The 27,147-nt window shown below is 34.1% G+C and overlaps 1 protein-coding gene across 1 annotated transcript in view; it reads left to right on the forward strand.

Moving 5' to 3' along the window:
- Positions 1–1,673: 1,673 nt before the first annotated feature.
- The window catches only part of LOC141345395 (uncharacterized), a 27,156-nt gene continuing 1,682 nt past the window's right edge, over positions 1,674–27,147 (forward strand). The window contains exons 1-9 of the mRNA XM_073850248.1: positions 1,674–2,661; positions 5,236–5,378; positions 11,696–11,806; positions 13,890–14,033; positions 17,370–17,492; positions 19,316–19,405; positions 21,098–21,247; positions 25,076–25,151; positions 26,935–27,059. Of these exons, the coding sequence (XP_073706349.1) occupies positions 1,674–2,661; positions 5,236–5,378; positions 11,696–11,806; positions 13,890–14,033; positions 17,370–17,492; positions 19,316–19,405; positions 21,098–21,247; positions 25,076–25,151; positions 26,935–27,059 (1,950 nt within the window). The remainder of the gene's footprint in view (positions 2,662–5,235; positions 5,379–11,695; positions 11,807–13,889; positions 14,034–17,369; positions 17,493–19,315; positions 19,406–21,097; positions 21,248–25,075; positions 25,152–26,934; positions 27,060–27,147) is intronic.

The raw sequence follows: 27,147 nt of genomic DNA on the forward strand, positions 1-27,147 counted from the left end.
ATTATTTAATCATAAATACACTGTACACTGAAACATCAGAGCAATAACTATGCATAACACGGTTTATAGTTTAATAATGTCAAGTATTGAATTTGCATGATTTGATATCTGAAATGTTCATAAACCTATCTACTATAATTAAAATTGTAATATATGCAACTCTTTCTGCCTTTTTTACTTTGAAATAACCTTATTCTGTTTCTCTTGCAGTATGGACACAGCTAACGGGAACGTTCTCGCAAGGTTCTCTCTAAATTATGAACATTGATGGAATGTTTGTTCAAAGTTTTCTGGTCTGTTATGTTTCAAAACATCACAAAAACATTATTTATAAACTACCAGTCAAAAGTTTTTGAACAGTAAGATTTGTGATGTTTTTTTAAAGATTTCTCTTTTGCTCACCAAGCCTGCATTTGATCCAAAAATACAGCAAAAGCAGTTATATTTAAACTATTTAATGTGTAGTATTTAAAATAACTGCTTTCTATTTAAACATTTGCATCATTTTGTGCATCTTTTATTGAATGTTAATTGCTTTCTTATACATTATACACTACCAGTCAAAAGTTTTTGAACAGTAAGATTTTTAATGTTTTTATTGTCATTTATTTGATCCAAAACACAGCAAAAACAGTAATACTGTGAAATATTTTTACTATTTAAAATAACTCCTTTCTATTTTAATATATTTTAAAATGTAATTTATTTCTGTGATCAAATCTTAATTTTCTGCATAATTTTCATCTTCAGTGTCACATAATACTTCAGAAATCATTCTAATACGCTGATTTGCTCAAGAAACATTTTATTATTAGTAGTATTATCAATATTTTTATTATTATCAAAAGGATGCTTTAAATTGATCAAAATTTATCATTTATAATATTACAAAAGATTTCTATTTCATATAAATTTCAAAACATCACAGTATTTTTTTTTTCGGGAAAGAAATGAATAATTTTATTTAGCAAGGATTAAATTGGTCAAAAGTGATGATAAAGACATTTATAATGTTACAAAAGATTTCTGTTTTTGATAAATGCTGTTCTTCTGAACTTTCTATTCATTAAAGTAACCTGAAAAAAAAAACTGCTCAGCTGTTTTCAACATAATAATAATAATAATAAATGTTTTTTGAGCAGCAAATCAGAATATCTGAATGATTTCTGAATGATCGTGTGACTGGAGTAATGATGCTAAAAAAATCAGCTTTGAAATCACAGGAATAAATTACATTTTGAAATATATTCAAATAGAAAGCAGTTATTTTAAATTGTAAAATTATTTTTGTGGACATTGGATCAAATAAATGCAGGCTTGGTGAGGAGAAGAGACTTAAAAAACATTCAAAATCTTACAGTTCAATAACTTTTGACCTGTAGTGTAGATTGGTTTCTGAATCCAGAAACCTGATTTTAGTTTCCACTTTCGTACAACAAAGAACAGCGTTTCTAAATCATTTTAAAATCTATCTATCTATTTATCTATCTCTATCTATTTGCGCTCCCTCCAAACTCGTGTATCCTCGACCGCCTTGAGTTGTAACAGGGGGACAACTGTTTGGTTTTGGCCCTCTGACGTCACATCCATTCCCACAATGCCATAGTAACACGACTGCGCACTCGCGCTCGTGGACGCGCACCAGCAGACAGCCCATCACACACAGAGCGAACATGGCGGGCGCCTCCGACCCTCTGGAAGACATGCTCTTCTCCGAGGTGGACGAGAAAGCCGTGAGCGATCTAGTGGGCTCGCTGGAGTCTCAGCTGGTGGGCCAGAGCGAGCTGCCCGCCGCGCAGCCCGAAAACGCGCGCCCGGGCATCGCGAAGCAGCAGCAGCAGCAGCAGGCAGGAGGAACAGCGCAGCTGCCTGCTCCTGTAGACTCTCCATCAGAACCACAACAACAAGCACAGCAGCAGCAGAACGCGCGGAAAGCTGCGCGCAACCCGGATTCCGACCCGAAAGACGCCAGCCTGGAGAAGCACGCCAAAGCCCTGGAGAAGGAGAGCCCTCTGAAGTCACATGGCAGCATCATCATCATCACTACGGCTGCGGCGGCAGCAGCAGCAGCATCCGACGCTCCTGCACCGGGCAACAAAGGTGAGAGCCCCAGGGACACCCGCAAGAAGCACCAGGGGAATACGCGCTCGCTGCGCTCCGCAGCACCCCACAGTCTCAACGGCAACGGAGGCGGCGCAGCATCAGCATCACCCAGCACCTCCAGCCCGAGCGGCACGACTTTCACCGTGTCCAGCAACCCGCAGGCGATCGCGCTGGACCGCGGGACGCCCACCATCGCGCTGCACCGACTCCCGCGTCACATCATCGCCAGCATCGCGCAGAATGGAAACGGCACGTCCGTGTCCGCACTGGTCCAGCAGGGCACGCGGGTCGGAGCGGCGGGCGCGCAGGTCAACCACAGCAAAGCACCCGCGGACGCGCCTGGGAACAACGCGAAACCCTCGGCGACCTCGGCGCCCCCCGCAGCGGCCGCAGCAGCGCCTGTCAAACCCGCTGTCAGTGTCAGTGCGGCTCCGGTCATCAGACCTGCGCAGACGCAGCCGCCTGCGCAGCAGAGGGTCGTAACCCCGCAGCTGATTGTCAGACCACCGCAGCAACAAACTACTATACAGCTGCCGCCCGGATTCACCATCCCACCAGGTACATCTGACTTACTAGTGTTTGATGTGCGCTCCCTACTCTATTCTGACTCTCTTCCACATGTTGGAATGACAGTACAGTGATGCAAACTCTAATATAACACTCATATAACTAATATAACACAGTCTGGGAATGATAGTGAGCAAAACGTGATGCAAATGTAAACTCTCATAGTTGAGCTTCTCGTTTGTCATTCTGAACATCCATCAACCAACTTCATTCTGGTATGCTCTTAAAAGTGTAATGAGCACTTGTTGATGCTCTTCCTTCACTAACTGCTTTCAATGAAGTGCATATGCAGGCAAAATTCATAAATGTCCACAAGACTAATTTCAAGCGTTTAGCAGAAGCGTTTTTTTTTTTCGACATCGTGATAAACAAATTCTGTCAAGTATGTCTAAACATTTGACTGCAAGTGTAAACGCTTCCATTAAGAATCAGAAAGTGTTTTATGGCCTGAGCCACTTTAAGTTGAACTTTTGTAAGGCTATTTATTTTTAAGTTTATTTGCCTAATATCAAATAAATTGCTAAATAAGTATATTCAGTTGCCTCAAAAAGTATTTAGACACTAAAGTGACACTTCTAAATATGTAAAAGTGTCTTTATGAGTGTTTTTTTCTCAGAAATGACATTTCAAAGTTTTTGCTTGAGAAGTGTGTCTGCGCTGTCTTTCTTAATCATAAAATACTGAAAACAGGTACAATAAAAAATGTATAACAATATAATAATTACAAAAGAATGAGCAAACATGATTTAAAATAGATGATGCTTAAAATATTTCATGTCATTTACTCAAGTGCTAGCTTTCATTTCATTATTATCATTATGCTTAGAGAAATCCATATACTGTACATCAGGCAGATGCTTACTTTGATATTTTATGTCATATAATATTTTGTATATAATATAGTGACACTCAAACACTTTAAAGTGTGACCCAAGTCTCCAAGTACTTTATTTACTATGAATTATGTTTTCAGTATAATGTAAATAAACCTCACACCGAATGATATTGATGTAAGTAATTGCATTTGTGCATTAATCAAATGCTCTCTGGAGCTGCAGCATTGATAATTTGCTGCTTTAAAGAAGCCAGAAATAAACACCCTGATCTGAAGATCTTTTAATGTAACATCAGTAACATCTAAAGATGAATTTATATATAATTGAGTAAACACATGGAGTCTAAATGTGAACTATTTGGTGTAGATGAAATTTACAGTTAATTCATTTGGATGATGAGGGATGAGTTTGATGGTGATGATGCACAAACTGAGTCATTTTGGAGTCAGTAATGAGCAGAAACTAGAACAAAAAGTGATATCTTGCAAAACACACTGTTCACAGGTGACAGTTTCAAGTCCAGCAAAGAGAAATCTTTTTTTTTTTAATGATGAAGAATGATTCATTGTGAATCAGCAGGTAATTTTGCACTTTCTGTCAGTAAAAAAAAAGTCAGATTCACCTGTTGCCTTTTCACTCTCGGACTGAATGCATTCAAGCATGAGTTGATGAAACCAGTGAAATTTGAACTTTATCTGAACTCTGATCAGTATTTCACAGTAATATCAGATTTGATGGCGAAAACTGAGTTTAATTGTGTGTGTAATCACTGATCTGCGGTTAAACGGGTCGGTGGTTTTGTTTTATAAGAACAACCGCTCTGTTTAAGACACCTAAACATCCTACAACACTCTGAATGTTTGTAGTGCAGCTTAGATGGGTCCTTTACTTTAGCATGCCAAAGGAAAATATATTTATATAGTACTAATAGTAGTAGTAATACATTTTTCTTCACATACAAGTATTTAAAGATCATCATAGAATAATTAGAATACATAAGAAGAAAAAAAACATATTTTAATCATAAGAATTTTCCATGCATTTTTAACAGCATTTAAAAAGTAAAACAATCAGTATAAATATTGTAGTGTATTTTTCAGGTCCTGTAACAGTTGACCATTTCTTTTTCTCAAGTTTTCACCAATTCTTTCAGTTTCTATAGCCCTGTGGTGTGACAAATGACAGTACAGTATTGCATTTAGTCTTTTAAATGATAATAAATCTGCATGAATAATATTAGAATGGACAAATGAGGTTTAAAAGAGAGAATGTTTCTATACACAATGACAGCTTAGTAAAAGTATGTCTTATTTACTCAAATGATATTTTTCATTTATCATTTTGGTAAGATAAAAACATCAGACAGACATATGCCAAATATAATAATTAGTCAGAATCTGATTTAAATTTGTATAATTTTGCTTACAGAAAAATCCAAAGTTTCATCTGTTGATTGATTGTAACTTTTTATGTTTCATGCATTGATGATGCTTCTTGTGATACTTTTGTTAAATATTTTTTTTTTTATTGAATGTGATCTAAAATGAATGTGATCTTTAGGGAAATGCATTCACTTAAAGACATCAGATAGACATATGCAAGAAATTAAATTATTCACAGTTTTGCTTTCAGAAGAATCTGTTGATCGTAACTTTTTATGAAGCATGGATGTATTTCAGTGATGCCTTTCAGAGTTGAACAACTTTTGTGTTGTTTGTGTGTGTTTCAGGCATGGTTCTGGTCCGGACGGAGATGGGTCAGCTGGTGATGGTTCCTCAGCAAGCTCTGGCTCAAGCTCAGGCCCAGAACAGCATCTCACCACGACCCTCCACACCCACCAGCGTGGCCACATTCAGGGTCACGACCCCACAGGTACAGCCCATAATGCTTTAGAGCCACACAGTAATCTGATGCACAGATGAGCTTTTTCAAATGTGATTTCTGAAACTCAAAAACCACATTTTTTCCAAACCTGCTGCTGTAAATGACATCAAGCTGTTTGAAGTCAGACCGGATGCTTTTCATCAAACCTTTTTTATTTAATACTCTTTTATTATTTTTGCAAAGGCAATATTGCAAAATGTTTCTGTGTCACTGATATAAAACATCTGCTGAGAGATTGAACAAGCGCCTCTACAAATTAAAGATCCGTTTGCTTGCTTTTGCTGATTGAAAAGTTATTTCCCCTAAAACTGAAAGTCAAGATCATACATTTTAAATCTCTCTCTTTGTTATTTACAAATGTACCTTTGATGAAAGGAAAATATCACGATGATCCGGTGGCGTGGTACAGTTTTTATATTTTATTTTTATATTTTCTTTTTTAATCTTAGTTAAAGTTGTAGTAATTTAGTTGTATGTTTTTGCCATTTTTAATAGTTAAAAAATATTTCTGGTATAGTTTTAATTCATTTTATCTCAGTTTTAGTTGTTTTAGTACATTAAGTACATCAAACTATGTTTTAGAAACTAGCTGAAAAAGTTCTAATGTCAGTCAATTAGTGATTTTTTAAATGTTTTAGTTTTAGCAATCTAATAACCCTGGTCATGACCCCCACTAGGGGTCACCAGAGGTCTCTCAGGGGTCACCGAGCACATTTGAACTAATTATGATTTCACTAATAAATGTAATCAAATCATCTTTAGTAAACACAGTGAGACGGTAACTTTGGTTACTGCTGTCAAAAAGCCAAATTTTGTGAAATCTTCATCGCTTAGTGATGAAATCAAGACACACAGGAGTGAAAGTGAGTGATGATATTCATATTGTGATCACTAAACTCACTCTCGATATGACGCTTCTTCAGAGTCCCATGAAAGATGATTTGATATGTTAATAATAACCTGTCCACAGATGCAGGAATGTCTGTGAAATTCAACTTACCTGATTTGATTTCCACGCAGTGAGCAGAAAACGCTTTTGTGAAGTCCATGAGAAACACATTCAGAAGCACTGATTCAAATACAATCATGCATAAATATTTGTGTATTTGAATTGCATATAAAATTTCCATCAATTTAGATCCCACAGCCTTTACATGAACAAACTAATAAACATACAAATCAGCTGAATGCATTTTAAATGCACAATAACCATGTTTATATATTTGTCCATTCATGCATTTGAAGTTAATCAATATATATAGCTTGTTCCACTACTAGCTGTATTTGAACCATGTTCATGCTTTCTTACTGAATAAATGTATTTTTTCACAATGAACAGATTTGTGCAGGTTCTAAACAATTGCATTTTGAAAATGTTGAATGATATTTATTAGTTCACCCAAAAATGGAAATTCTGTTATCAATTTCTCACCCTCATTTCATTCCAAACCCATATGAACTTCGGGAACACAAATTAAGTTATTTTGGATGAAATCTGAGAGCTTTCTGACCCTCAGTAGACAGCAAGGGTCCAGAAAGGTACCAAGAACATCGACAAAATAGTCACATCAGTGGTTCAACCGTAATTTTATGAAGCTATGAAAATACTTTTTGTGAGAAAAAAGTAAAATAACAACTTAATAAACACAGCATGTGTCGTAGTACTCTCCAAAATTGTCTGTGGAAAAAAGTTTTTCGTTTTTTTGTGCAATTAAAAATATACTTGTAGCTTCATAAAATTAGGAAAGGAAAAAAGGAAAATTACAGTTGAACTATTGATGTATTTTGTCAGCGTTCTTGGTACCTTTCTGGGCCTTTAAAGTAGTAAGACCCTTGCTGTCTGTGAGGGATTTAACAAAATATCTATTTTCATTTGTGTTCCGAAGACGAACAAAGGTCTTACGGGTTTGGAACGACTCTTGGGTCTGTAATTAATGACAGAATTTAATTTTTTTAAATAATATCAAATGAAAATAGTTAATAGTAACCTATTATGTAAGCTGACAAAACTTATGTAAGACTGACAAATATGCATCACATTAGGTTTATCAGTTTGTTTGTTAAAAACCGTTAAAACTGTAATCTAAATACATGGTAATTCATTTTATATGCTATTAAAAACAATCTTAACTTCATAAACAAAACAGAACAAACTGAGTGTTTCCTGTCAAACATGCTTTTGATAAACATGCATCGTTTTCTGAAACCCATTTGTAAATATAAAAGACATTAACAAGTCATAAACTTGAGTCAAGTGTCAGTATTTTCAGCACATTTTTTTGTATTTTCAGTGCACAAAAATTATTTTCACATTGACCATCTGTACACTATTAATCCTTCTAAATTCTTTTTTGTTCTGTTCAATACTTACAGATCCAGAGTTTTGTCAGCATTGATGGATGAATGTTCACGAGATTCACTGCTGACATCTAGTGGTCTGCTTTAGTCACTACATCCTGAGCTAAGCCGAGACTTCAAAATAATTAATTAATTTCTTCAGATTTACAAGCAAAAAGAACACTTTTCCTTCAGTGTTGTGTAAATTAAACACTACATTATCTCTTTTAATAGTTTAATTCTTCTTTACAGTGATCTTAAACATGAATAAGTACAATGGTGAAATCCATTTTGCTGGTCTTTGCTGTTTTTCTTTGTACATATTAATATCATTGTTCAGAATATTCAAGTCATAATGTCAATTATGTCCTAAATAAATGTTAGGATATTACAATATTTGGCCGAGATACAACTATTTGAAAATCTATTTGGAAAAAAAAAAAAGAAGAAGAGAGAAAATCACCTTTTTGTTCAAGTTGTACAAATGCAGTTCTTAGCAATGCTTTGCAATATTACTAATCAAATTTAGTTTTGATATATTTATGGTAGAAAATATATACAAAATATCTTCATGAAAGCTAGTCGTAAGTCGCACAGATATACAATACATTGTATGGGTCAAAATGATACATTTTTCTTTTATGCCAAAAAATCATTAGAATATTAAGTAAATATCATGTTCTGTTAAGATATTTTCTAAATTTCCCACCGTAAATATATCAAAACTTAATTTAGATTGATAATATGCATCTATAAGAACTTTACTTGGACAACTTTAAAGGCAATTTTCTCACTATTTAGACTTTTTTGCACCCTCAGATTTTCAAATAGTTGTATCTCGGCCAAATATTGTCCTATCTTTACAAACCATACATCAGTGGAAAGCTTATGTATTCAGCTTAAACCTCAAAAATGATCCTTATGACTGGCTTTGTGGTCCAGGGTCACATATCAGAGTTGTTTGAGTAATATAGTGTTTGAGAATGTAATGTTCACTCATTGCCACCAGATGGCGCCAGATATTTGCATTTATTGATGGCTAAATGTAACTCAACACTGATGTTATAATAAACCAGGCCATTCAAACATTTATAAATTGCAAATAACAAAACATTTAATTTCTGATGTATAGAACATTAGTATGTTTTTACATTTGCAATGCATGTACGTGTATGCATTTAGCAGATGCTTCCAAAGCATCAAAGGCAATTTGTCACAGAGCCAATAATATTCGTAGTACACAATGACAGGTTTATTAGAAAGCTAGAGCATTAAAATTAAAATGATTATGCTATAGGCTTATTTTTGATTTTGTGCCTCTAGACGTTTATACAGTGTAAAATATCATAATTAGTTATTATTACTAATCCTTTTAGTTTTAGTGGTTGCGGTGCATGAGTAATACTTGTTGCAGCAGTTTTATTGTAGTAATTTTGCAGTAATTCACAATGAAGTATCTCAGTTTACTGCGGTAACGTGTTTCCCTGCTAAACTCTTGTTAAGGACAGTGAGTGTTGTGTTTGTGAGGTGAGGGTTTATATTCCCCGGCGTCTCCCTTCATCCTGCTGTCAGTCATTCTCCGCTTCTCTGCGGCGGAAGACGTTCCTCTTTCCCTCCGAATGCGTTTAATCATTTATCCTCCAACTGCCTGATCGCTGTAAACGCGAACTCAACTTTCAGCACTGAGCGAGAGACTCGTTCTGTGGCATCGCCGTCAGTGTGCGTGTGCATGTGTGCGGCCCCGAGCTCTTCCGCGTCTCAGGGGCCCTCGGGCGCCGCTCTCTCTGTAGGGGCCCTGAGACGAGCATCTGTGAGGAGAGAGCGTGTGTTGGCAGTGGCCTCGTCCTCAGAGCTGTTAAACTGTGGCTCGGTGCCTCGTCTCGGGCCGCAGCGGCGCGTCTCAGTTTGTGTCCAGGGCTCTGCGCCCGCTCACGTGATTATTGAGCCCATCACATCACAGTGTTGCCCCTCAGAGGAGGGTTTTTCACCCGTGTTTGCCCCTCTAGACACTATGATATCAGGGTCTGCAGTGAGGATGATTTCGGTCATGAACACCAGGTTGTAATTCACCTGAAAATCACAAGAAATAATGATTATTATGTATTGCATGGAATATTGCATTTAATTACGTATAATAGCTATTTGTTTTTTTAATAGCTATTTTGAATATTTTAGAAAATATAATTATTATATATGTAATAATTTTAATATTTTAATATTTTATATATAATATATAATGCAATTTTTTTAATATGCAAAAAAAGATGTAATTTTTTTTGCATTTTAAAAAACGTATTTCTATTATTATACTTTTATTATTTTATATATTTATATAATAACTATATAAACTTTACTAAATATTTTATATAGGCAAAAATAAGAAGTTTGGGTGAACATATAACTCAAAAAGTCCAAAAAATATTTTTAAAATAAGAAAATGTTTTTTTTTTTATAAGAAATGAGATTAATATATATAAATATAGAATATATAAATATAGATATATATTATATATAGAATATATAAATATATATATATATATTTTTTTCAATGTTTTAGTAATAAAGAATTATTTTATATAAGAAATATTTTTATATATAATTAAGAATTATTCTGCATATTTAAAAACAAATCTGATGTCCTATATAAAAGAACTTCTTATAAGTTTTGATAAATTTTATACATAAAGGTGAATTTAGTATATTTTGAATATTTTAGATGTAAGAAATTATTTTATGTAGGAACTTTATACATTTCAAATAGAAAATAATAATAGGTTAGGCTAAGTGTATAACTTAAAGTCTCTTTTTAATAATTTAATAAAAATAAATATTTTTTATAAGAACTAAGAACTTATATTTGATATATTTAAGATATATACATATCATTCAAATATTTTAAAACGTTTTAATAATTTAAATATTTATTTAAATGAAACATATTTTTATAAATAAATAAATATATATATATATATATATATATATATATATATATATAATATTTATAATTTAAATATTTTTGAAATTTCCATTATTTAAATATTTATAATTATCTCACATAATTTAAACATTTGAAAACTAAGAAATTATTTAATAAGAAATTATATATTCAATATATTTATGGAAATATATGATATTTAAAGAAATAATTTCCTAAAAAAACAATGACATTTTGGCCAACTTCAAGACCTTCATCAGACATCATATATTTTCGCATATTGTATTTTATTTTATTTTACATTCATATATTTAGAATTATTGTACAAATTTTGAATCTTTCAATATATACAGTAGTCAGCATTTAAAGTGTATCCAAAAAGTTGTTTTGGTTGTGGGAACACTTTGATGAAAGGTTTTGATCCACATCAAATGTTGACATATTAATTGTAGAATAATTATACATCATGTCGGTTTCCAGATAGCAAACAGGGGATAGATTTAAAATGAACTGAAGTTCAAAGAAAACCATGCAAGTGTAGTTTTAAACAAGAAAAAGAAAAAGTTTGCCAAGCAAGTTGAATAAGGCTTTGGCTTGAATGTTTTATAGGCCTTTACAGACAGATTTTTGGAACAAGGTGTGAGAACATGGCATTTCACAGAATGTATTAACTGTTTAAATGCTTTTTTTTTAATTATTGGGGGCGTAATAGTTGCATCCTGAAAAAGTTCTGGATGATTTATGCACTTTACAGCTCAAATGAAGTATTTAAGATGCACATCTCTCTATAATGTATTGCCTCAAAAATGTCCACTACAAGCTATAAATCAACTCTTTCAAAGCTTCATAAAGTTACTCATCCAGTGACTAGTTGTTCATCAGAGGTGCTTATAGTTTCTAGATGTTATCTTATAAATGTGACGCTGGAAGTCTGGATTCTGTGACTCGTCCTTTCTTCTGTGATGCTGCTCTCAATCTGCTTTCTTCTTCCTTTCTTTCTTTTCTCTTTCTCTTGCTCCTCTCCTCTCTGCAGTCTCCTGTTAGCGCTCAGGCGATTCGTCCCGCTCCTGCGGCTCAAACTAAACTGGTCCAGTCTAGTTCACCGAGCGCCGCGGCCCAGACCAGCACCGCAGTCGGCCCCGCTGTGAGCATCTGCCCTGTCCTGTTACTCTCTCTCTCTTTCTCTCTGTTTTCCACTCATCAGCATCAGTTGTTCTTATGTTTATGTAAGCATTAAGATAGTAGAAATGCCAGCTGTGTCTGACCATAGAGTTTCAGAGGAGATTCTGCATTACAGCAGGTTTAAAATGCTGTGTTAAAATTCAGATTTAATGTTAAAAATGAAACGCGTGAGGCAGTGCAATATATTCAGAATATTGTCACAAATTATTAATAAAATTGTCGTATTCTGTTAACACAGTAGTTCTCAACTAGGGGGCCTCAGTAAACTTCCAAGGGGCCTCAAGATGACTTAAAATGATTTAAAATAAGAAAAAAAAAAAAAGTTTTGAAATAATCTAAAACAACTGAAAATCCAGATATAAACTAATATTTTATTTTATTTTATTTGGTTTCTTCAGTCACTATCATTTTATGTAAGAGCTAGGATTCACACAGTCTTGGAAAACCTGAATATATGAGGGAATTTAGTGTGATTCAGTGTTATTGTTGTTAACTAAAACTAAAAGAACAGCCAAAAGCAAAATTTTTGTTACTTGAAATAAAATAAAATATAATAAAATAAATGATAATATAATTAACATTATTATTATAAATAAAATTATAATATATATAATATAAAAAAATAAAATATTACATAATACAATATTTTAGGAAATAGGAAAAGTAAAAAAAAAAAATAAATAAATAAATAAATAAATAAAATAAAATACATTTTTATTATTTCAGTAGTTAATATATTTTAGTATTTCACTGATACTAATAATATTAAAACAACACTTGTGTGATTTGTAGACCTGGAAAAGTCGTAGAAAAAATAAATACAAATACATTTTTATAAATGATGTACATTTTTCAAGCTCTGAAATAGTTTAGTGAGCAGAAATTGCTGTTTCAGTAAAATCATTTAAAAATGTCTGGATGTATGTAAAGTAAAATGTAAAATAAAATATTTTTTTCTGATTTTAGTAGTTATTATATTTTAGTATTTCAATAATACTAAAACAACTCTTGATTTGTAGACCTAGAAAAGTCATTCAAAAATTGTGCATTTCTATGGAAAAGTCATAGAAATATAAAATAAAATAAAATAATAAAATACTATTTTATTGTGTTAGTAGGTAATATATTTTAGTATTTCAATGATACAAATGATATTAAATGATACTAAAACAACACTTGAGTGATTTGTAGACCAGGAAAAGTCATAGAAATAATAAATTAAATACAATTTTTAGATACTAAATAAACTAAAACAACACTTGTTTGTAGACCTGAAAAAGTCACATAAATAAAATAAAATACATTTTATTATTTAAGTAGTTAATATATTTTAGTATTTCACTGATACTATACTAAAACAACACTTGTGTGATTTGTAAACCTGGAAAAGTCATAGAAATAATAAAATAAAAAACATTTGAATAATTAATGTAAAATATTAGTTAAGTCAAACCATATAAAATCATAAAGATTGATTTCTTGAATTAATTATAATTATTTGATTTGATTATTTAGATATATTGCCACTGCTAGTTTCTACAACTAAAAATGTTTAAAAATGAGCTTCTTTGTCATTTCAGCAGAAGTACCAGAAATGTTGTAATTTTTTTTTTTTCTGGTCAGTATTTGTTGTGATCACTGTACGGACTGATCAACAACCAAATCTGCTTTATAATCAGATGTGTTTGGAGTCTTATGTGCATTTAAACAACTCCTATACTCTATAAAGTCATGTTTAATTAGATTTCCTACATAAAGACAAAGAGCAGACAGTAAAAACTCATCATGGCTGTAAGAGATGAAGAGTGAGCGCCAAGAGGACTGTGAGTCGTCAGGTGCAGCGATCACGTGCTCTGAGTTCTTCTCCTCCTCCATCTGTCTCTCTCTCTCTCTCTCTCTCTCTCGGCTCCTGTCGTCCCGCTCTCTCTCGGGACACGCGATGTGACAGGGCGCGCTGTGGCCGTCTCTCCTGTTCTCTGTGGCCTTGCTGGCAGGCAGACGTCAGCTTGTGTTTATCTCCGTGTCTCTGCTCCTTCCTCCTCTAGAAGGCCCCCGTGGCAGCCGCCGTGGCAGTGACAGCTCCCCAGCAGGTCCAGCCGGCCTTGGGCCCCCAGGGGCCCCTCACTCAGATGCCACTGGCCCCGCAGAGCGCAGCCGCCCCGGCCCCCGGAGCTCCGGTTGTCTCCCAGGTCTGTGTGCCCTCTCGTATCGAAGCCCGCAAGTTTCTCGCTCTCTTTATCTATTCTTTTTCTCAGCTCAAGTGAGTGACTGTTGGACCCCTCAAGCTTCCCTGGTTAACTGTCAGGACTTGGTTAAGCTCCATCCGAACCACACACACACACACACACACACACACACAGCTGCCAGCACGTTCATGCATAGACAAACACACATGTGGGAATGCCAGCCTATTGACATCTGGGCATCACATCTGCATGCAAACACAGACATGTATGTTCACATAAACTACCATTCTTTTTTTTTAATTCTGTGATCAAACATACATTAAAAATGTTAAATATTTTTTACAATTTAAAATAACTGTTTTTATGTGAATATATTATAAAATGTAATTTATTTCTGTGATCAAAGTTGAATATTCAGCATTATTACTCCAGTCTTCTGTCACATGATCCTTCAGAAATCATTCTACTATGCTGATTTGCTGCTCAAGAAACATTTCTGATTATTATCAATGTTAAAAACTGTTGTCCTGCACAATATCTTTGTGGAAACTGTGATACATTTTTCCTTTCAGGGTTGAAATAGAAATCATTTATGACATTATAAATATCTTTACTGTAACTTTTAATCAATTTAATGCATCCTTGCTGAATAAAAGTATTAATTTATTTAAAAAAAAGATTCTACTGACCCAAAACTTTTATATATCCAGTTGAATATCACACCTGAAAAGAACAGGTACAGGTTAATTCAAAATAAAAAATAAACACACACACACACACACACACACACACACACACACACACACACACACACACACACACACACACGTTTGTTTTTGTGAAATGTGGGGACATTCCATAGACGTAATGGTTTTTATACTGTACAAACCGTACTTTCTATCACCCTACACCTTCCCTACACCTAAACCTAGCCCTCACAGGAGACTGTGCATATCTTTACATTCTCAAAAAAACATTTTCTGTATGATTTATAAGCCTTTTGAAAAGTGGGGACATGGGCAATGTCCTCATAAGTCACCCTCTCCTTGTAATACCTATGTCATACCCATGTTATTACACACATTTGTGTCCTGATATGTCACAAAAACATGCCCACACACACACACACACACACACACACACACACACACACACACACACACACACACACACACACACACACATGTTGGGTTTACATGTTTTATGGGGACATTCCATAGGCGTAATGGTTTTTATACTGTACAAACCGTACTTTCTATGGCCCTACACCTTCCCTACACCTAAACCTAGCCCTCACAGGAGATTGTGCACACTCTTACTTCATCAAAAAAACTCATTGTGCATGATTTATAAGCCTGTTTCCTCATGGGGACCTGAGAAATGTCCCCACAAGGTCAAAATCTACTGGTATTCCTATCCTTGTGGGGACATTTGGTCCCCACAACGTGATGAATACCAGGTACACACACACACACACACACACACACACACACACACACACACACACACACACACACATATATATATATATAATATTTAATATCTCACAATTCTGACTTTATAACACACAATTGCGAGTTTATATCACAATTGTAAAAAATAGTCTTAATTGTGACTTTGTACCTTGCAATTCTGACTTAATAACACACAATTGTGAGTTTATATTACAATTATGAAAAAATAGTCAGAATTGTGACTTTATATCTTGCGATTTCGACTTCATAAGTTGCAATTGCGAATTTATATCTCATAATTCTGACTTTATTTCTCAGAATTACGAGTTTATTTCTCAGAATTGCTAGTTTTTTTTTCAGAATTGCAAACTTTATATCTCACAATTCTGACTTTATAACACAATTGCGAGTTCATATCACAATTCTGAAAAAAAAGTCAGAATTGTGACTTTACATCTCCCAATTCTGACTTTTGTACCTTGCAATTCTGACTTTATAAGTTGCAACTGCGAGTCTCTATCACAGAATTCTGACTTTATTACTCAGAATTCCAAGTTTATTTCTCAGATTTGCCAGTTTATATCTCACAATTTAGATTTTATAACTCATAATTGCCAGTTTATATCTCACAATTTAGATTTTATAATTCATAATTGCCAGTTTATATCTCATAATTTTGACTTTATAACTCACAATTGCAAGCTTATATCTCAGAATTTTGACTTTATTTCTCAGAATTGAAAATGTTATCTTGCAATTCTGACTTTATAACACAATTGTAAGTTCATATCACAATTCTGAGAAAAAAGTCAGAATTGTGACTTTATATCTCCCAATTCTGACTTTATAAGTTTCGCAACTTATAAAGTCAGAATTGGGAGATATAAAGTCAGTCTGTGAGTTTATATCTCAGAATTCTGGCTTTATTACTCAGAATTGCAAGTCTATTTCTCAGAATTGCAAATTTTATATCTCCCAATTCTGACTTTATAAGTTGCAACTGTGAGTTTATTTCTCAGAATTCTAACTTTATTACTCAGAATTGCAAGTTTATTTCTCAGAATTGCCAGTTTATACCTCACAATTTTGACTTTATAACTCACAATTGCAAGTTTATTTCTCTGCAAATTTTATATCTCGCAGTTCTGACTTTATTACTTGCAATTGCGAGTTTATATCTCAGAATTCTGACTTTATAAGTTGCAATTGCGAGTTTATTTCTCAGAGTTGCCAGTTTATTTCACAGAATTGCAAGTTTATATCTCACAATTCTGAGAATTGTGAGTTTGTATCATGCAATTTGGAAAGAAAGTCAAAATTGCGAGTTGCAACTACCTTTTTCTATTTTTTATTTAGTGGCGGAAACAGGCTTCCATAGGATCCTCTGTAGTAAAAAAAACTGGATGTTAAATGTGTTTACTGGTCATGAAATAATGCCACGCTTCATTTTATTTCTGATTTTGTGGTGGAATGTGGCCTGGAAATGTTTGCATGTAATTCACCACCCATTCATTAATAGTATTTGAGTTGAGTGTCGACATCAGTCTGTGTGAGCTTAACACGCCATCAGCCTTAAAAAAGACTTTTGATTGACACATTCTCTAACCTCAGATGATTGACAGCTTTGTAGCATTTAAATGGAATTTAGAGGATTTCATTAAAATACTTTATTTACCCGTGAGCGACGATGGCTGATTATGGCAACAAAAGCACAACAGAGCGCCTGTGTGAGTCAGAAGCGGATAAACTGTTTACTAACACGAGCAGCCGTCCAAATCAAGACACACGCTTCGGCTCGGCCTGCGATGTGTCATTATGAGGCACCGATCTGATGTCTGATTCCACATGTCGTTAAAACTAATGAAGCATCTCACTCTCTCATCAGGAGATGCAGGAGAACGTGAAGAAGTGCAAGAACTTCTTGGCGACGCTGATCAAGTTGGCGTCCCATAATTCCCCTTCCCCAGAGACGTCTCGAAACGTGAAAGCGCTGGTGCAGGATTTACTGGTACGTCTGATGCTTTTGATCCAGAAACATCTGAATTTGTAAATCATTAGTGTGTAGAATGTTCCCTTTTTTCTTTTAAAGTTATCATGAAAAGCCTATTTTTACATCCTGAATATTACACCGCCCCGCATCATGTTTACTGAATGAAATCAAATACTTGTTTATTAGTCATTTTGAGGCACTGATTCCAAAAATAGTGCCTGATTTGATCTAAACATTACACTTTCTTACAAATAAGGTGCATTTGCTTTCAACATCCATTTGTGTGGTAACGCAGTCTTGTATTTTCCCTTTATTAGTAGAAAAACTGCAACAAACATATGATTCTCGTCTGACTCTGAGCCAGATTACAACCATTTGATCAATTTTTTCATGCGTAAATGATTCTGAACACATTATGTTATGCCTGCTGCATCTGTGTGTGTTTTATGGCATCCACATCTTGACAGAAAATATAGATTTTGTAAAAAAAAAATATTTATAAAGCTTTCTTTGACATGATATGGAGTATTTGAACATATTTTCCGCTCATCTGCAGATTGTAAATTAAAGAAATACATTTTTTAAATCTATTTAATTACACAAAATGGCAATTAATTAATCGAATGAATTGCAAACTAAGCACACATCAAATTTGACTCAGAAATTAAATCCAAAAGATAATTTAAATTAAGTTAAACTCATTAAGTTATGTGTTAAATGAGAAAAGCATCAAATAGACTTTACAAAAAGTAGCTTTAGAAAGAAATATTTTCATTTCTAATTTTTGGGTGAACTGTTCCTTTGATTAGTCTTTTTTATTAATATGGATTTATTTTTTTTTATTTTTTAGCATTTTTATTAATATGGAAATATGAAATTATTTCTTACGGAATGATACTCTAAATAAGAATCTATTTTTTATTAATATGAAATAATTTTTTATGAAATGATACTCTAAGAGTTGGCAGCAAATAGTAAGTCATGAGTGTTGTATGTGATGGAAAGTTGATATATTTTTGCACACAAATAAGTAAGTAAGTAAATAAATAAATGAATAAATGAATAAAAATAAACAAATAAATAAGTAATTACAAATATTCATTTCCATTTCGTGAAAAAAACTGTATGCGATGGAAAGTTGATATTTTTAAACACAAATAAACAAATAAATGCAAATCTTCATTCCTATTTTGTGAAAAAACTGTACCGTATGTGATGGAAAGTTGATATTTTTAAACATAAAATAAATAAATAAATACCTAAATAAATAATTACAAATTTGCATTTCTATTTTGTAAAAAACACACTGTATGTGATGTGAGAAATAAACAAATACCTAAATATATAAATATAAATCTTCATTCTTATTTTGTAAAAAAAAAAAAAACTGTATGTGATGGTGTGATGGAAAGTTAATATTTTTTTGAACAGAAATAAATAAATGCCTAAATAAATAAATATAAATCTTCATTCTTATTTTGTGAAAAAAACTGTATGTGATGGAAAGTTAATATTTTCGAACAGAAATAAATACTTAAATAAATAAATAATTACAAATCTTCATTCTTATTTTGTGAAAAAACTGTATGTGATGGGAAAGTTGATATTTTTAACTCAGCATCGTCAAATGAGCTATTATATTAGTCCTTTTTTTATTTTATTTTTTTTTACAATTTTTAAGCTGCAGAGCTGTGCTTTGAAAATGAATCTGACTCATGTAAGGTCAAAGGTTAATTCGTTTTCATCCTGCACTAATCATCTCCTCTTCCTATGGTTTGCATGTGTTTTTTTTCTCTATACACGTTCATATCCATCTGAACATCTGCTGTCGCTCCTCTCAGGACGCGAAGATCGATCCGGAGGAGTTCACCAGCCGTCTACAATCCGAGCTGAAGTCGTCTCCGCAGCCGTACCTGGTCCCTTTCCTGAAGGTACGTTAACACGTGCGCATCCTCCTCCTCTGACGCTGCTCGCGTTCCTCGCGGTCAGTAGCCGGCAGACGTGTCCAGCCAGGCGCAATACGTGTCACATCCTGCCCGGTCCGAACTGGCACGCCAATGCGGCCGCGCTGTCATGCGACGTTAGTTCGCTTACGTCAAAATCCTCCAGAAATAGACATCGGCAGCCTGCGGGGTCCTCACGGGGCCTGGGATCTCAGCGAGATGTCTTTGATTACTGAGGTTAATGATCTTTGTCGGACCGTTCGGCCTCTATGAGAAAAAATGACAGTTCATACATTGGAAATGGAGTGTACATTATTCCAAAGTTAAAGTTGGTTTTCTGATGTTTTTGGTCTCTACTAGTAGAGTATTTGTAATATGTGACCCTGGACCACAAAACCAGTCTTAAGTCGCTGGGGTATATTTGTAGCAATAGCCAAAAATACATTGTATGGGTCAAAATGATCAAATTTTATGCCAAAAATCATTAGGATATTATGTAAAGATCATGTTACATTCAAGTATTTTGTAAATTTCCTACCATAAATATAATTTGGACAACTTTAAAGGTGATTTTCTCAATATTTTTTCTATTATTATTATTTTTTGCACCCTTAGATTCCAGATTTTCAAATAGTTTTAACTCAGGCCAAATATTGTCCAGATGAAAACAAACCATACTTCAATGGAAACCCTATTTATTCAGATGCTGTATAAATCTCAGTCAGTTAAAAAACATTGACCCTTATGACTGGTTTTGTGGTATACAAGTGATGCTGAAATGGGGAAAAACTCATTTTAATAAAATGGACTTAAAAGATATGAACTGTAACTGAAATATGCAGACACAAACAGTTAAAATAACACTTAATTATGTAATTGGGATGATTTCCATCTGAAAGAACTCATGGTATCGAAGCAAAATGAATAGGCCCAAATCTCAATGTTAGGGTTAGGGTGAATGAAAAAAATGAAAAACAATGGTTTTACCTGCAGCGTCTTGTTTTAAATGTACAGAAATGATATGAATGAACAAAATAATTGCCTCAAGTCAGTTAAATTATTGAAAAATGGCTGCCTGACCACCTCAGGTGTGCTTTATTTTTCATTAACTCAATGGCTTCTCATTAATTATTCCTTATGTAGTGCCAGTATACTAGAAAACCACAAAACCAGTCTTAAGTAGCACAGGTATATTTGTAGCAATAGCCAAAAATCTATTGTATGGGTCAAAATTATTGATTCTTCTTTTATGCCAAAAATCATTAGGATATTAAGTAAAGATCATGTTCCATGAAGATATTTTGTAAATTTCCTATTATAAATATATCAAAGCTTAATTTTTGATTGGTAATATGCATTGCTAAGAACTTCATTTGGACAACTTTAAAGATGATTTTCTCAATATTTAGATTTTTTGCACCCTCAGATTTCAGATTTTCGAATAATAGTATCTCGGCCAACTATTGTCCTAGCCTAACAAACCATACATCAATGGAAAGCTTATTTATTCAGATGATGTATAAATCTTATGACTGGTTTTGTGGTCCAGGGTCACATATTTGATTTTAAATACTCGACTTAGCAACTGATTCTAAATTGGAATCAACTCTGTTCTGGCTTTTAATGCATACTTTGGGACTAACTCTGTTTGTGTGCATGTCTTTGTGTGTGTGTTTGCAGAAAAGTCTCCCTGCGTTGCGTCTGTCTCTCCTGAACAGCCAGCAGTCTCTCATTCAGCCTCCGCAGCCCAACAAAACCAGCGTGACGCCGGTCCAGACGGGTGTGAGTGTGCGGCCACACCAGCCCAACAGCACCACCGTACTGCCACAAGTATGTGCTGACCTCTCATCTTCCCAAATATGCTTCACTTTTCACTTTTCAATTCATAACGTTGAGCAGAAACAACAGTATCTGAATAGTATCTGAAATCTAACATTTGATACGCTTATTTAAAGAAGCAGCTTTAAATACATTCTTAAAGACATTTGTGACCCTGGACCACAAAACCAGTCATAAGGGTCAATTTTGTTAAGTCGAGTTTTATACATAATCTGAAAGCTGAATAAATAAGCTTTAAATTGATGTAGGTTTGTTTGTATAGGACAATATTTGGCTGAAATACTAAAAAAAAACCCAAATCAAAATATTGAGAAAATTGCCTTTAAAGTTGTCCAAATGAAATTCTTAGCAATGCTTATTACTAGGCAAGGCAAGGCAAGTTTATTCATATAGCGCATTTCATACACAATGGTAATTCAAAGTGCTGTACATAAAAGGAATTAAAATCATAATAGCATAAAAATCATACAAATTTATAATAATCACAACAATAAAAACAAAATTTAAGAACATTTAAGATGATTAAAAAAAATGATTTAAAATTAATTAATACAGTAAAATGATTATACATAAAATAATGCAATCTGTTCGGACGTAGCACAGTGCTCATTCAATAAATGCACAACTGAACAGATGAGTTTTGAGTCTGCTTTTAAATGTGGCTAATGTATTAGCACATCTGATCTCTTCTACTAATCAAAAATCAAGTTTTCATATATTATTATAAATACAGTAGGAAGTTTACAAAATATCTTCATGGAACATGGTCTTAATATCCTAATGATTTTTGGCATAAAATAGAAATTGATCATTTTGACCCATACAAACAATTATTGGCTATTGCTACAAATCTACCCGTGCTACTTAAGACTGGTTTTGTGGTCCAGGGTCACATTTCTATAGTAAGTATGTAGTATTTTATAGTATTTATTAATATTTTGAATTCTTCTTTATTTATAATTTATAAAAATATACCCATGTGACTTTAACTCTATTTTATAAATGTTTACTTGGCATCTGACGTATTAAAAGATGCATTGTAAACACCATATAAAATACATCTTCCAGATGAATAATGCACACATCAGATCGATGTTCCTGCAGTGTACATCTTGCTCTTATATGAATAAAAGAGTTTAATGTACTATGTGACTGTGATGTTTACAACTTTAAACTCCTGCTTCAGTCACCCAGAACTTTATTAAAACTAATTAGTCTCATTCTGAAATCATAATCACAGCCATGACCTTACTAACAGATGACCATCCATATTTGCATATCATATTTATTTAGAAGCTTGCTAAGGCTATTGTTACTCATTTAAATGCAAAGCAAATGTTTTTTTTTTTAATTATATGTCAAGTGTACCTGGCAATGACTGTTTAATTGATATATTAAATTTTTTAAAATTATTTTATGAATTTTAAATCATCTCTCCTGCTCACCGAGGCTTTTATTTGATGATAAAAACAGTAAAAAGGTGAAATATTATTTCAATTTAAAAAACAGTTTTCTGTGTGAATATCTGTTCAAATGTAATTTATTTCTGTGATCAAATCTGAATTTTCAGCACTAGTCTTCAGTGTCACATGATCCTTCAGATTTCATTCTAATATGCTGATTTGCTTTTTCATTTTATTTCTCAGAATTCACAGATATTTAGAAAGTTCAAAAGAACAGCATTTTAATGCTTTTATCAATTGAATGCATCCTTGCTGTAAACTAATTTCTTACTGACCCACAACTTTTGCCCAGTAGTTTATATTGGATATCTTCAAAAGGCTGAAAAAGCTCTCGTCCAGCCCTATGTGTGACATATGTTCACAGGATTGAATATTGACTGAGAGTTAGTTTCATCCTGTAGTACCTGAGTTTGTGTCCTGTAGCCGTTCAGAGGTTTTCCGTGCCTCCCCGAGGTTTGTTGGCTCTGAGCTCTAATGTAGCGACAGTGTGTCCAGGCACAAGAAAACAAGTCAGAGAAATATGCAGGTGGAGGGAAAGTGGAATGGATGGATGGGATTTGCTCAGGGCAGCACTGAGGGACTCACGGGGGGATGGAAGCGCCTCTATTAGTGTTGTTCCTGTTTTTTGCCCCTCTCCTCACTTTGTCACTACCTTGTTTTCTTCCTCTCTCTCTCTCTATTGTGCTCGGCAAAATTCAGCCTGCGTGTTTCAAGCCACACCTAGATGTACATTTTATTAACACCCAAATTCATCTCCATGAAAACATGGTGTAATTACTTCAAACTATGTGACTTACAGTGATGTGAAAAAGTGTTGGTCCCCTTAATGATTTTTTTTTTTTTTTGCATGTTTGTCACACTTTTATGTTTCAGATCATCAAATTTAAATATTAATCAAAGATAACACAAGTAAACACAACATGCAGTTTTTAAATGAAGGGTTTTTTTAAGAAGGGAAAAAAATCTAAACCCACAAGGCCCTGTGTAAAAAGCTGTTGGCCCTGTGTAACCCCCGATAAAACATAACTGTGGTTTATCACACCTGAGTTCAGTTTCTCTAGCCACACCCAGGCCTGATTACTGCCACACCTGTTCGCAATCAAGAAATCACTTAAATGCGACCTGCCTGACAAAGTGAAGTACACCAAAAGATCCTCAAAAGCTACACATCATGTTGAGATCCAAAGAAATTCAGGAACAAATGAGAAAGAAAGCAATTGAGATCTATCAGTCTGGAAAAGGTTATAAAGCCATTTTTAAAGCTTTGGGAACCACAGCGAGAGCCATTATCCACAAATGGAGAAACAGTGGTGAACCTTCCCAGGAGGGGCCGGCCGAACAAAATGACCCCAAGAGCGAAGCGACGACTCATCTAAGAGGTCACAAAAGACCCCACAACAACATCTAAAGAACTGTAAGCCTCTCTTGCCTCAGTTAAGGTTCATGACTCCACCATAAGAAAGAGACTTGCCTTCATGACAGAGTTCCAAGACGAAAACCGCTGCTGAGCAAAAAGAACATAAAGGCTCGTCTGAGTTTTGCCAGAACACATCTTGATGATCCCCAAGACTTTTGGGAAAATACAGAAAGAGAACCTCATACTAACAGTAAAATCTGGGGGTGGTAGCGTGACAGTCTGGGGCTGTTTTGCTGGATCTGGACCTGGAAGACTTGCTGTGATAAATAGAACAATGAATTCTGCTGTCTACCAAAAACTCCTGAAGGACAATATCCGCACTGTAAAAAGATGATCCAAAACACACCAGCAAATCCACCTCTCAATGGCTGAAGAAAAACAAAATGAAGACTTTGAAGTGGCCTAGTCAAAGTCCTGACCTGAATCCTATTGAGATGTTGTGGCATGACCTTAAAAAGGCGGTTCATGCTCGAAAACCCTCCAATGTGGCTGAATTACAACAATTCTTCCAAGTGAGTGAGTGAGTGGGCCAAAATTCCTGCACAGCGCTGTAACAGACTCATTGCAAGTTATGGCAAACGCTTGATTGCAGTTGTTGCTGCTAAGGGTGGCTAACCAGTTATTAAGTTTAGGGGGCAAACACTTTCACACAGGGCCTTGTGGGTTTAGATTTAGTTTCCCCTTCATATTAAAAAAACTTCATTCAAAAACTGCATGTTTACTTGTGTTATTTCTGATTAATATTTAAATATGTTTGATGATCTGAAATATTAAAGTGTGACAAACATGCAAAAAAAATAAAAAATAATATCAGGAAGGGGGCCAACAATTTTTCACACCACACTGTAAATATATTTTATAGACAAAACTGACTGATTGACTCACTGTGAGACTGATCAGATATCAATATAAACAGGAGTGAATTTTGTGTGTTTGTAGGGTATCAAGAGGGCAGCGGGTCCTGGCAGTCAGATCCGGATGCCCGTGGTCATCACACAGACGGTGCGAGCAACAGGTGAGCGAACTCCTGAGACGCACAACACAACACAACACATAGATGACCTTTAAAACTGCCATTTTATTTATTCATTCATTCATTTATGAGCTTTGCATCTCACACACATACAGGTGTGCGCATACAGATTTGAGTCTTTCTGTTCCTGTCCATCTTTGTCTGATCTGTTATATTTTAGCCCTTTAAGTGGATTTTCAGGGGGAAAGTTTCTAAAAATATCGTCTTCTGTAGCTGTGGGCTAAGAACATGCCTCTTAAAATCACGTTCAAATGCACCCTGGCAGTCACTGTGTGTGTGTGTCGACACATTGAGGAGTGTATAGAGACAGACAGAGAGAAAAATATAAAAAAAAACAGAGAGATGCATGTAGACAAAAGCAGAGAATCAGTAAAAATGGCATCTCGTCCTGCTGTTTCTCTTTTTCTGTGCTTTTCATGAAAACTGTCAAGAATTTGCCCACTTTTTATTTCATCATAAAGTCAAATTGGAAAAAATGACAAAGTATTATTCATTGTTAATCTCTTTGGGAACACTTTACTTGAAGCTTTTATATATAATGCATTAATTATGCCCTGTAATGCACCTTATAATATTTGTAACCACAGTCATAATACGTATCGATTCAGTGTATAATGCATTAAAACATGATAAACAACCAATTTCAGATGTTACAATGAATTTGCAAATATTCTAAAGCATTTTAACTTGAGTCTCAATTATTTATACAATGAATACCTATATAATGCATTAATGCAAATAGGTTTCAAGTAAAGTATTGCCATGCATTTTGATTTATTATTGATTATTATTTTATTTTTTGTTTTTATTTGAAAGAAAATGAAGCATGTGTTCTGTGTGACAATATTTCTGTGAGAATTACAGACATTACCCGATAGATTTCAATGAAGATATTGCAAAAAAATCGTATTTTCTGTAATGTAAATATTTTATATCATTGATTTTAAATACATATATGATCAAATCAATAATTTATAGTTTAATTTATAGATTCATGTTCATTTATGTGATTTTATTTATAGATTTATTCATTTTTATGGCTTTTATTTTTGCTAAATTAATTTAATACAGTTAATACTGTAAAAATAAAGTATTATATTAATGAGAATCTATAACAAGAAAAAAGTGAGTTACAAAAAACTATCCAGAGATGCTACAGTAATGAGGCTTTTGTAGTCAAATATGACCCTGAACCACAAAACCAGTCATAAGGGTACATTTTTTTTTTAAATTAAGGAATACATTTTTAATTTGTAAAATAATAAATTAATAATAAATAAGCTTCCCATTGATGTGTGGTTTGTTAGGATAGTACAATATTTGGCTGAGATGCAACTATTTGAAAGTCTGGAATCTGAGGGTGCAAAAAAAATTAAAAATGGAGAAAATCGCCTTTTAAAGTTGTCCAAATTAAGTTCTTAGCAATGCATACTGTATTACTAATCAAAAATTAAGTTTTGATATATTTACAGTAGGAAATGTAGAAAATATCTTCATGGAACATGATCTTTACTTAATATCCCAACGAAAAATATACCCATGCCACTTAAGACTGGTTTTGTGGTCCAGGGTCACAAAATGTGTTTAATTGTCAAGAAAATAATGTCACAATGCAGATCTTTTTTTCTAAAACAGGCTTTATTGCAAAATATGATATCTTAGTGTGAAATGTTTCTGAGCTGAGCTGGTTGAGCTCCAGACAGCGTCAGGTTTAAAATAAATAGGTGTGCAAGTTCATGATAATGCTGTCTTGTCTTTTTCCCAGGTACTTTAGGGAAGCCTGCGGCTATCCAGACGGGCAAAAGCCCTGCGGGCGTCACCATACAGCTCTCAGGAAACCAGAAAAACAAGCCGAATGACCCGGGGGGAGGCTCCTTCAGGTATGGGGATGTGAGCTGTAGTACCGGCCGCTGGCACATGGGGGCAGAGTTTCACCAGCCTGCTCCTCATGACTGCAGGCCACTCTCTCAGCAAGGGC

Source organism: Garra rufa, chromosome 11 (genome assembly GCF_049309525.1).
Source record: "Garra rufa chromosome 11, GarRuf1.0, whole genome shotgun sequence".
NCBI lineage: Eukaryota > Metazoa > Chordata > Actinopteri > Cypriniformes > Cyprinidae > Garra > Garra rufa.